Raw genomic sequence first — 12,428 nt, forward strand, 5'->3', positions numbered from 1 at the left:
TTTTATGTTAACGATTACTCATTTCTTTCCGCCCTTTGTATTCAGCATGACTCTATTGAAATAAACCTACGTTTCTATGAAAATTGAAGCTTTTATTTTTTTGCAGCCCATATAAACTTAAACCTTGTTTATTTGGCCCGTGTTAGCCTTTGAGTTTGACATGCTTGCTTTACATAGATTACCCCACTGTTCACTGTATTATAGAGCCGAGTAATCCCAATGTTTGTCTTAGATCCTTGGCTCAAATGTTTAATTTGGTCTACTTTTGAGATTTGAGACACATACATAAAAAACCCAAGTGAAATCATACTTTCAGAAACGTTTATTAGGAAGAATGTGGCAGGCAAAGAGGGAAGAGGACTAAAGAAGGAAGCTTTCACTATCTGATACAAGCTCAATAGGGGCAGCTCTCTGTCACCAAGAACATATGCAAGGAGGAAAAAAGGACAGGTGAGTTGTAAGAGGAGGACTGCCATGAGGGAGAAAAAGAAGATATATTCTTTCACATCCAAGTCTGCTTAACTAGCATGCTCCATCACGTAGAAACTTAATATGCCCAGAAGATTTCCTAAAGAAAGAGTAAGAATAAATATTTCATTAAATAGTAGAATGTCAGAGCTACAAATATACTTTAAAATTATCTTATCGAACACCCTTATTTTATATTTGAGAATACTTAGAGCCAGAGCAAAAGGGAGAATGGACTACAAACCAAAACTAGGTTATTGGCTTCCTGCCCAGTTATCCTTTTACAATCCTAAAATGTCACTGACAATACTATGACCTATGCAACAGTCTCTTTGAAAATGGGTTATTGAATCATAAGCTTTTTCATTGAATCAGTCCTGCATGTTAACCCTCATCTTCTCTGTCAATACTCTCACACTTTGGCTAAATTACTTAATAGTGGGGATGACCTGGGGTTTCACACTCCTGTCCTCACCCTATGCACAAAACTACAAAATAATTGTTGTGCGGAGGACTCCAGTCTGATGCCATAGGGATAATTTTTTTTTCCTGTGAAATGTACTGGCTTCTACAGAGATCAAACCTGAAGCCATGGTTTTGTGAGACCTCTGCATCTAATAACTGAAAATCATGTCACAGAAATCCAACCCCCCCTCACACACAAAACACACCCAAAACAAAACAAAAGCAACAACAAACCACAACAAACTAAACACTCACTCTTAGCTAAAGGACCCAAGCTTTGTTGTCCCCTCATTCTAGCTCAGAGTTTCAAACACATTCAAACATAGAGATTGAAGATATCTGACATTAGGCAAAACCACAACTTGTCTTAAAATCAAAGAATTTCAGGACTCTACAAGGTATTTGAAGCTTCAAGTGAAAATCCATCAGTTGGCATAGCTGTGGTCGGCAAACTGCGGCTCGCGAGCCACGTGCAGCTCTTTGGCCCCTTGAGTGTGGCTCTTCCACAAAATACCACGTGCGGGCGCACGTACAGTGTGATTGAAACTTTGTGGCCCATGCGCAGAAGTCGGTTTTCGGCCTGGGCGAGTCTATTTTGAAGAAGTACTGTGGATATTTGGCTCTGTTAACTAATGAGTTTGCCGACCACTGAATGTGAGGGCTCAGAGAGAAGAAAGGACCCGAGGAGCACCCTGAGCACAATGAGCACAATGAGTCTGCTTTGTACTCCAGTGAACTTTATATGACCACAAGCTCTTCTCAGTGGGGACTGATCATTATCTGTGCAAACTGGAGCAAATTCCTGGCATCAAGGCTGATGGCACTTGGTAGAAGAGGTAGATAGTAATTGCTGTGGGCTAAGCTTTTTCATTGTTCTCCCACCTTCCCCCAAACAGTACTCACAAGCTCTCAATACACAAGATGCAGGGGTTTTCATAGGTTACCAAATTGGTGCCACAGATCGGATGATATATACCACTGCAGGGCTTCAGTGTTCCTTTGAACCAGCTCAAGTCTACTTCCTTATATGGACATTTCACCTGCAATTGAATTGAGAAGAATGTTACAATTAGAATCACACTCATAGATAGGTAGCTCACCTCTGGACTTCATTAGGGAAATCTAAACATAGCCAAGATCATGTTCTAGTCTCCCCAAAGCTCTCACAGCTCTCCCCTCCACGAAACAATGTAACCAGAACCTACATATATCCTATCTGATAGCAACATGATAACTCCTGACAGCAATAGAGAACAGAGGCCTGCTATGCTAGAGTTGGAAAAGGAAGAATGAATAAATAGAATTTATTTGGGAAATTCAGCTTCTCTCTCAGTCTCCTTTATTCCAAGACTATTAGATCTGGGAGTATTCTTAGAGATTTTTTTTAAGCCAACTCAGCTATGAAAGCTCCATAATTGGAAAAAATGCTTTGCTGAAATCCATATGCCTTGATTTAAAATATTTACCACATTTTTTATCTACTCTCAAAATCCCCAAGCCAACTCTTATCTTAAAGTTGTGAAATGTGGGATCATTTAGAATAACTCCCTGGTTTTTTAGGGAAAATGGAAAATAAGGGAAGGAACATGTGTCATCAGGGATTAGAACCCATGTCTACTTGCAAGGCTGGTGTGAGTGATGTCTTTTCTTTTTTTTTTTTTAAATGTATTTTATTGATTTTTTACAGAGAGGAAGGGAGAGGGATAGAGAGTTAGAAACATCGATCAGCTGCCTCCTGCACACCCCCTACTGGGGATGTGCCCACAATCAAGGTACATGCCCTTGACCGGAATCGAATCTGGGATCCTTGAGTCCGCAGGCTGATGCTCTATCCACTGAGCCAAACCGGTTAGGGCGTGAGTGATGTCTTGAAGCAGTAACTCTAAGGTGATGGCTTGAGGATGGTGGTCTCAGGGGCTCTAAGAGTGCCATACAATAGATAAAGTACCTCTGATACAAGGTGGAAGAGAGTTTTGTCTTAGTATTTAGAGATAGAAAAATCATATTTAAGCTTAGAAACTCTCCCTCCTTTCCTTATCTATCCAACACCACCACCATGGCCAGGCCACCATCACCTACCTCCTGTGTCTGTCACCCAATTAATCCTTCCACTTCCTCTATTACCCCTGTCCTCTAGTTTCCATAATTTAAATATCAATTAAATAATTTTATTCTGTTTATTAAGAAATCTTTAATTACACATCATTTCACATTAAGAAATTTGTTCTTGGTATGGGATAGAAGACCCCATGTGATCTGGACCCTCCCAACTTTTCCCACCTACCTTTACACCACCTGGCTCTTTGCCTTTTTAGCGCTCTCCACCCCCAATACTCCATCTCAGGGTCTTCTGGTTTGTCATGACCACCCCCAACAAACATATTTGTTTCCCTGAACCCAATCTCATTCTGCCTTCAGAACTCAGGTTACAACCTACTGTCTCAGAGATATTTTTCAAAATACAATCCCAACCCTTCATTCTTTCTTTTTATACCTCCAATCAGTGTTTGATATATAAATATCAAATATATAAGTATTTGAGATATGAAATACTTTAGTCAGAATAAATATAAAGTAATCAAATAAAAATCAAGAATAGCTAGTATCATTGTCTATAAATGCAACTTCTTTTGCTTTTGAGTGAGAGGTGTTCATCAGGGGAGGGTTCCAATCTACTGCTGTAAGTGTAGCATCCCCTGCACACCCCTCCCTCTCTGTGACCCAGTCATCCAAGTGTTCAATCAGTATAAGCAGGGAAAGTCTTCCTCACCACTCTTCACCCAGGCAGCTACTTTTTGCCCTTCAGATCTCAGTTGAGATGTCCCCACCCCAGAGAGGCCAATATAGATCACATGGTGTATAGTAGTATCTCTACTCTTAATAGATATTCTCTATCATACCCTCTTACTTCTTGTATGTATGGAATTTACTACCAATAATAGTTGTCCCTTTCCTTTTTTTCTGGCTACTTATTAGCTTCATGAGAGAAGGCAATATGTCTGTTTTCCTCACTATTGTATCCTAAGGCATAACACGGAAGATAAGTAAATATTCCTTAAAGAAATAAGTAAAAATGAGTAAGTTGATGGGCGAGGGAGAACTCCTCCTGCAGGCAGCTCTGGAGAGTAAAATGCTAGAACTGAACTCTTTGAGATCAGAGGATAAATCCTAGACAGGCTCTGCGATCTTCTGCTGGAGCTACAGCCTCTATCAGGTTCTCACTCTAAACTATAGGTATCTTGAAGGCCAACCTCCCCTCAAAAGGCCTTTCTCACCAGTCAACTCATAACTGATTTTTTAAAAGAAGTACAACTTAAAAGTTACAAATGAGACAAAAACTTAAAAGTACAGAAACTCCTAAAGTAAAAGAGTACAATGATGCAAATGTATATTTTAAAAAAGTAATCCCTCATCACCCATTTCCATCATTTATCAAACACGTAGTAGCTTCACAATATATTTAATCCTCAGAGGAGTAGGTTAAAATGAAAAGGGTGTCCCCTTCATTTTTCCTCATCCAAGTTGCAAACACAATTTGATGCTCTGCTCATATTCTTGCACATTTTCCTCAGTCCACATCTTTGATGTTCCCTATTCACAACTTACATAGTCATTCTCTGCATGTCTCAGAGCATTTGGGAGCACCCCCTCCCCAAACTGTGAGCTCCTTGAGAGCAAAAACTGTGCTATGCCCAAGTCCGAGGGTTCTTAAGACCCTGCCCTTCCCCTGGCAATCATGGGTGCTCATAACACTTCCCAGGTACCATGAAGGTTCTCTGGTGTATGTACATATGACCAAATCTCAGCTTGGTTTCCAGTTTGAATCACTCTACTCTGGGCTCCTACACCTGCAGTGTACCTGTCATATTCACATGATTGGTCTTCTAAGAATGCAACAGATGACCTTGCTGCAGTAAGGCTCAAAAATCACAATTCCAAAGAAAACTCCATTAGAACCTCAGTCCTGGTAAGCCTAGTGAAACATTACCTTGAAATCTCCATGTGGTGGCCACCATTCTTCACGGACTGAAACCAAGACATAATTGAAAATAGTTACAAAATCTAATATCTGGTAAATCATAGCTTAATCTTTTGGCTGATTAAGAATTCTTAATCTGGCCGAAGCCAGTTTGGCTCAGTGGATGGAGCGTCGGCCTGCAGACTGAAGGGTCCCAGGTTCGATTCCGGCCAAGGGCATGTGCCTGGGTTGCAGGCACATCCCCAGTGGGAGATGTGCAGGGGGCAGCTGATCGATGTTTCTCTCTCATCGATGTTTCTAACTCTCTATCTCTCTCCCTTCCTCTCTATTCTTAATCTGGAATAAAAGAATTTTAAATTATTACCAAGGAAGCTTGCAATCATTTAAAGCATTGTTTTATTTTTCCATGTATTAACTTATTTTTTCTCAAGATGCAGAACAACCCCTCTTCTCCTGATAGATAATCAGTAGAAGACTATGTAGATGCCTTGCTACTCTCATAAACATTGCCAATCCAGTATATCAAATTACTTTTGAAGAACAGGAGTGGATTCAGAACTGGCAGCCCACGTATGGAAGAAATTAAGAAATACTAGAATTTTAAAGAGGCCTTTAAGCCCAATCCCCCTATTTCACAGAGAGGGGAAAGGCCCTTGTTATGAAATGCCCAGGAATTCATGACAGATATGTAAAAAATCAAGCTCTTCAGTCTCAAGGAACTTTATAACTCTCTACATGACTCTTCTCTAGAAAAGGACCTGAAAAATAATGACCCACTCAGATACATGGAAAAGCTTTTTTTTTCCTTTTTTTTTAAAGCATTTTCAACAGTACTGAATTTCTGAGATGTGCTGCCATGTAAGCACATTGTCAGTCACTTTCACAGGTCACCTCATTGAATTACCCAAGCTCCTGGTCCCCAAGAATTAAGTCTCATAATCTGCATTAGTGGGTGGAAAAACCAAGGTCCCTGTCCCTTAGCCCAAAGCCTTTTTTTTAAGGGGGGGGGTGGACCACACTCCATTGTCTCTCTTTCTATATATAGATACAGATATACAGATACAGTAAAATGACATAAATAAATAAATAAATAAATAAGAATTTCAAAGCATTCTATTTCAGATCACAATGAATGTTAGAGCCCACAAATCCACTTTACATTCCTGCCAGAACCAGCCAAATTACTCACCAAATGGTACCACCCGATGGATCAGCATGAAGAACAATAATGAGCAGAGTACTGGGAAAGATTTGGGCATCTTTCCTCCTGGTGTGTTCTTAAAATGATGCTCTGAGATGTCTCAGGACGTTGTTCTCTACTGCAATCACCAAAGTAGAAATAATTGGAATACCAGCTTCGAAGTGAATATCCATCTCTAGTCTGCCCATTGTAAATTCTGCATATGGCACTTGGAATGCCTAATGCCACCCTTCCCCAAGAACAAATGCTCAGGAAAAGTTAAAATTTTGGCTAGTCACAAATAAAAGTATAGACCTCAGTGACAGATCTGTGACTACTCAGAAGACAGAAGTTAGTCAGCGATAACTCTTTGAACATAGTTGTATTATTTTAGTATAGAGGCATTTTAAAGTGTCCTGAAAAGTCAACTTCTTACCTCAAGACTCATCCAATTGTTTTTTCTTTAAGAAGCTACAGAGAAAATGATGAGGCCACTAGAGGCTTCTAGACAAAAGCTTCTCAACAGAGGAAGCATGTCTGTATGGTTCATGAAGCAGAGGCTATCCCTGGATTAAGATAAAGATTACTAATCTTCCAGGCATCCTTGGTTATGCTGAAAAATCTTCTGACTGGGAATACTAGACTATCTTAAAGCATTCTTGGAGAGTCCACAGGGATAAAAACCATTACCTGCCATCTCATGGGGGCCCCAAAGCTCTTTTTATCCAGACACAGAAAGGGATACATCAGTGAGCAAACCCTCCAGTGGGATTGCCTTCCCTGTAGCAGCTTTTCCAACCCTAGAGAGCGATGCATACAGGTACCAGAGCTTGATCAAGGACCATATTGAACTGTCCCCGTCTTTCTAATCCTGCAAAAGTGCCCTGGTCCTCCCTATGTCCTTTGGGCCTTTTTTTTTCCTGCTCTGTAGCATATGTCAATAGGAAATTCACATAAACTCTCTGCTGCTCTGCTGTGCTGAGACATGAAAGGTCTCCTCAATACTCCACTGCCCAGAATGGTTGGAGGTCCCTGGCACAAGATCCAGAGCTGTCTCCTCTGCCTGCTCCTGAGACAATCGGAAACACCATGCCTTTTTAGGTACTCCCCCATTTCTCCCTGAGGCCTTGCCTCGATTCCTGCAGGAACGGAGCAGAAACAGTGGGAGATCCAACTGTATGGATGCACAATGCCAGATGCTCACTTGTCCTACAGCATATGGCCCAGTTGACCCACCTTAGAAAAAAGAGAAAAGGAAGGGAGATGTGACTTGCTTTTTTGACTGGTAACTCATTTAAGGAGCATGTGTTAGGGCCTCAGGAGGGGATAGAGTAGCTGTGTGGGAGGAAGGCACTGAGGCATTGTGTGCTGGGCTGAGCAGACCTTGGGAGGCCCAACATTTAGATCCATCAACATCAAACCTCAGCAGGGGGCTTTGGTGAAGAAAGCATGAAGCTGTTTGGAAGACTTGGCGGGTGGGCAGAGTAGCCTTTGGCAGGCATTCCGAAGAGGCAACAGCATGAGGAAACAGTAGGAACGAACACAGTAGAAAGAGCATATCATGTTCCACAATGCTAATGAGCACCTTCAGCCAGAATGCAAAATGTGCAAGCAGCTGAAGAACAGAGCAGGTGGCAGCGACAGATGAGGTGATGGATGCCATTGGCAGTCCAGTGTCTTTGCAGTTGTGCAACAGGGAAGAGATGTTATCATACCTGAGTTTCTTCCTGTTACCTGAACTTTCTGCCTCTATCTTCCTTTTGGTAAAGAACAATTGTTCTTATATCAAGGAGTAAATGTTAACATTAGAAAATAGGAAAATAACCAAAAAAAAATGAAGATGTGAAATCTTAAAACCCCAAAATAACTATTAAATATATATTGAATTATTATATCATTTCAGTTCAATGTGTTCCTTGATCAAGCTCTGGAACCTATATGCATAATTCTCTAGGGTTGGAAAGGCTGCTACAGGGAAGGCAATCCCACACTCATGAGCACATGTACATGTTCCTATTGTCATATTTAATCACATTTTTGTGGTATATATTGTTTTCTGCTTTTTTTCCACTTAGAAATGTACTGTGACATTTTCTTGATCTTTTGAAGATGCCCATATGTGACTCAGTTCCCTTTAAATGGTGGTGCCTAAAGTATATATGTTATTCCTAGCCTGTTCTGATTAGTTTATAGTATTGTGCGTTCTCACTCTATCTTTCTCCAAACCTGAATTTTCCACTTTTCATTGGTGTAGCAAAAAATAATATAAGACTATGGTCAGATCCACCCTTTGACACATTAACTTAAAAATTCTGAGTTGTTTTAAAATGGGATGCCATGAGCATATTCTTCACTCACGAGTATGTCTATAACCTCTCTCATTCCCAATTTCAGTAGGATTAGAAGAAATATTTTTGTGTGATTTATAGTTCAGGAAAACGACCACAGATACTCTCCTTAAGACAAGAATCTCATACACGGAGACAAGCCAGACAGTTACTGCTGAGATTCTTTTATTGAAGAATTAAATCCATATATTTGTCCCACAGCATCCCCGGGAAACAGGTTCTCTATGTGGAATCTGCTAAAGGAAACTTGGTGAGCTTGAGCATCAGCGAGACTCGCATTGTCCATAATTGGCCAAATAAAGGGCACCACGGCTCTTCCTACAAAAGAAATCATTTTTTAAAAGAAAGGTAAAGATTTTGGAAATCTTAAATTAAAAGTTTCATATTTTTAGATCAGTCCAGTCAAATGAGTACACAGCATGAAAGATGAACAGTTAGCCACTAAGCTTAAGCAAGGTTAATTTAAAAAAACTTCAATGTGCTAGTAAAAACCAGTGTCAAGAGCCCCCTCCCCCAAAAAATTCTGTGAATTTTTCGTTTGTCTGTCATTTAAAAAAACTGTAAGAAGTCTCTCATTTTCTAGCTTCCATTTCTTCCTACTATCCACTTTCTCTCTTCCTCTCTCTTTCCTTCTTCTTTTTATAAAACATTATGATCATCAGTGAACCATCTCACTCTTATGCTTCATAGCAGCATCTTACTTGGAAGCCAAGATTGTCTCTGGCTCTCTGAGAAAGGCTATTTCTGCAAATAATATTTTGAATTCAGCACTTACGCAACACCGTTGCAAAACAAACATTTGTTGGCATATTCTACTCCATCAGATCCACAGTGAGGCATATATTCCATGGTGCATGCCTCAGAGAATTTGGTGCATTCAACCTGCCCATGTCCCCCCCAAAAAAAAAGAAAAAGAAAAAGAAAAGAAAGAACAATTTCAGATCATTAAACCATAGAAAATAAACTTTTGAAAGACCTTGAAGGATTATTTAGTTCAGAATTCCATATTCAAAACAACATTCTCCGAAGTTTATATAATCTGACCTAACAATGGTGGGACGACCATCACAGCAAGGGAGAGCTCAGTTCAGGTATAAGGCTTCCCTCTCACTCCTCTACATTAGAGTGACAGATACATCCTCTGGATTCTATCTTGTACTTAATTTCCAAATTAGTCCTCTCCTTACCAGACTGTCGTTCCCTTTAATCCAGCCCTCAATAGGTCCTGCCTACACATCTGCAGTTATCTGCCAATGTACTGCCCAGCCTCCATGCTTTATTGGGGATTTCAGTCCTCCTCCACATTGATGCAGAGTGATTTTTTTTTTAACAAATCAACTTAGATCTTGTTCTTCAAAAACTTAACTGACTTCCCCATCAACAGAAAGTCCCCTCATTGACCTGTGCTTATCTCTCCATTCTTATCTGCTCTGCCACTTACTCGAGGCCATTTAAGGACTGAATTCCCTGAGAGTCTCCTGCTCCTGAAAGTCCCTGTGACTTTGCTTATGGTGTTTTTCCTCTTACATGACGTTACCCACTTTATCCATCAACCCAGCTCCTGTTCCACCTTTAAAGTCAGGTCACGGACTTTTATAAGTTTCTCTCTCCCACCCATGGAATTGGGTTAGGTACCTCTCCTTAAATTAAACTGTCTTTTACATGTTAACAGTTCTCCTATCTTATTCTAATTATTGACATCCCACTCACATAGCTCTTTACCCCTAAATTATCTCTATATTTCTTTTGAATTTTTTGTGCTTTTAAAAAATAACTTTCATTATTGTTATGAGAATAACCTTGAGTCCCTAATTCCCTTGAACTCCTTTTTGTAACCTGCTAATTAGTTGCAGTGTTAGAAAATAAGCACGTGGCTCAGCCAGCGTGGCTCAGTGTTTGAGTGTTGACCTATGAACCTGGAGGTCACAGTTCGATTCCCAGGCAGGACACATGCCCAGGTTGCAGGTTCAGTCTCATCGTGGATGTTTTTATCTCTCTCTCCCTCTCTCTTCCTCTCTGAAATCAATAAAAATATTTAAAAAAAATAAAATAAAAGAAGCACTTGTATACCAACCTGCCCCAATTAAGGGCTATGAGTAAAGTTTCTGAAGTCCTCCTCTGGGTAAATAAATTAACTGTCCTTCAGGTCATCTGTTTAGGCTGGCCAAATGTCTTACCTATGACCATACATGGTATAGATAATTTTTAAATGACATATCTTAAAATAGTTTTTCCCATAGGAAAATGAGGAATTAGTGTAACATTTTATATTAAGAATAAATAAAATTTCTGAATATACTTACACATTGCCCATCATGAAGTTTTCTGAGTACAACTCCTCGTTCTCTGAAAGAGAAAATTTTATCTAATGGGTAAAGCAGTTACTTGATATTTCATAACCTACAGAATAAAATACAGTCATATGTCATTCTGTGTTGTCTGACCGGGACTGAGAATGAGGGGTTCTGGTTAATAGTCTACTCCAGTTGACTAATATTGACCATTAATATCTTTGGTGGGTAATAAAACATCCATCAAATAAAAACATAAGAAAATAAGATCAACACGAAAAGGACTATTAAAAAATAGTCCATGAATATTCAGATAAAAATCAAAGGAATAGTATAGTGTGAGAACATTTTTGCAGTTAAGAAAAAATGCTCAAATCCATTTCTGACATTAGTGTGGGTAATTTTGTTACAGCTATTTCTCCTTTCTGAGTTAGATTCCTGACTTCTTTAAAAGGGATATGAGATATGAGATAATATAATCCATAAAATCTCCCCAGTCTTTAAACTCCTATTGTTTTAGTGGCGTATGAGTTTGCATATCCTAAAGATTATATCCTGAATAACAATTGCTATTACACTTGACTATACATTTCAGAAGGGCTAGAAAACGAGAGAAAATAAGGAAGAAAATCATGAGGAGAAAACAGAGCTCATTTCTATGTGTATTCACTCCATATCTACTGCTTAGCTAATGATTGACATGTTTTTATCACAGTAAATTCTAAACACGGTTGTAATTTATATCTTATATAAGGGAATACTGAAGTGTTTAGTGGATTGGATGTTTACCTCATGCTACAGATTAATTAAATGCAGTTTGGATTCTAATCCATATGTCTGACTCCAAAGCCCATGATTTTAACAACTAATCATAAAATAGTGAATTAAAATAGCTAGAATGGCTGGTAATAACCATTCTCCTAGAAGCTGAGAGGTTGTTTCCAGTGAGGAGTTAATATTGAACTTGTGGCAGTGGGGATTCCAACTGGTTCCAACTACCATTTGTACTCCCACTCTCTTCCCCAGACTTTTCCAGGCAACCATGAGAAGTAACATGAATTTCCTCTGGTGTGTGAAAGATAGAACAAAGCCTTGTAATCATATCCATGGCTAACAGCCTACAGAGAGATAGCTATCTTCTGAGTTCCTTAGAGATATAGCTAATTTTTTTTAAATTTTAACAAAGCAATGCCCAAAGAGGATGGTCAAAAGGTAGGATTTGTCAAACCCCGTGTTTAACAACCAAGCAGATTTTGGCCAATGTGGATTTTGTGATCTTTAAAGGGGCTGGGGCTGGGCTCCAAATTGAATACCATACTTACTTTTTTTTCATACAATACATGCATTCATTGCTGTAAACTGTATTATCTACACCACATACTGGTTTATACTCCCTTGTGCATGCAAGCCTGGAGCCTTTACCCTGGTATTTGGAGCAATCCACCTGTAATTGGAAGAAAAATAATGTCCTACATTCTCTTTCTTCAATTCTGTAGTCATTCTCATATCAAAATGGAAAGAAGAGAGAAGAGAGTGGAAAGAGTATCCAGAAGATATTCTATTGGACCGGGTGCTGCACTACAAAAACTGATCAGACCTAGGACATTCCTTAAGTAAAATAAGAATTGGCTGTTTAAGCCCTGGCCAGGTAGCTCAGTTGATTAGAGCATCATCCTGATAAGAAGGTTGCAGGTTCA

At 39.5% G+C, this 12,428-nt stretch overlaps 2 protein-coding genes across 2 annotated transcripts in view; both read right to left on the minus strand.

Moving 5' to 3' along the window:
* Positions 1 to 347: 347 nt before the first annotated feature.
* SPINK14 (serine peptidase inhibitor, Kazal type 14 (putative)) lies at positions 348 to 6,170 on the minus strand. The gene is made up of 4 exons (XM_014548886.1): positions 6,102 to 6,170; positions 4,922 to 4,959; positions 1,837 to 1,973; positions 348 to 568 (listed from the first exon to the last, which is right to left on the minus strand). Exons 1-4 carry the CDS (start codon positions 6,127 to 6,129, stop codon positions 523 to 525), a joined length of 249 nt encoding a protein of 82 aa, XP_014404372.1. The 5' UTR covers positions 6,130 to 6,170; the 3' UTR covers positions 348 to 522.
* Positions 6,171 to 8,583: 2,413 nt separating this feature from the next.
* LOC106728046 (double-headed protease inhibitor, submandibular gland-like) overlaps positions 8,584 to 12,428 on the minus strand; it is a 6,666-nt gene continuing 2,821 nt past the window's right edge. Inside the window, exons 3-6 of the mRNA XM_014548885.1 lie at positions 12,054 to 12,175; positions 10,744 to 10,786; positions 9,216 to 9,322; positions 8,584 to 8,758 (exon numbers count right to left, since the gene is read on the minus strand). Coding sequence (XP_014404371.1) covers positions 8,704 to 8,758; positions 9,216 to 9,322; positions 10,744 to 10,786; positions 12,054 to 12,175 — 327 coding nt within the window. The 3' untranslated portion in view covers positions 8,584 to 8,703. The remainder of the gene's footprint in view (positions 8,759 to 9,215; positions 9,323 to 10,743; positions 10,787 to 12,053; positions 12,176 to 12,428) is intronic.

The sequence above is a fragment of the Myotis brandtii genome, unplaced genomic scaffold (assembly GCF_000412655.1).
Source record: "Myotis brandtii unplaced genomic scaffold, ASM41265v1 scaffold524, whole genome shotgun sequence".
In the NCBI taxonomy this organism is placed as follows: domain Eukaryota; kingdom Metazoa; phylum Chordata; class Mammalia; order Chiroptera; family Vespertilionidae; genus Myotis; species Myotis brandtii.

Bases quoted from the DNA above. Each gene is read 5' to 3' on its own strand.
- SPINK14 (XM_014548886.1), bottom strand. From the start codon at position 6,129: ATGCTGATCCATCGGGTGGTACCATTTG. The intron at 4,960-6,101 runs GTGAGTAATTTG...TCTTGGTTTCAG, and splicing joins CCATCGGGTGGTACCATTTG to TCCGTGAAGAATGGTGGCCA. The intron at 569-1,836 runs GTGAGTACTGTT...CTCTTTCTTTAG, and splicing joins ATCTTGTGTATTGAGAGCTT to GAAATCTTCTGGGCATATTA.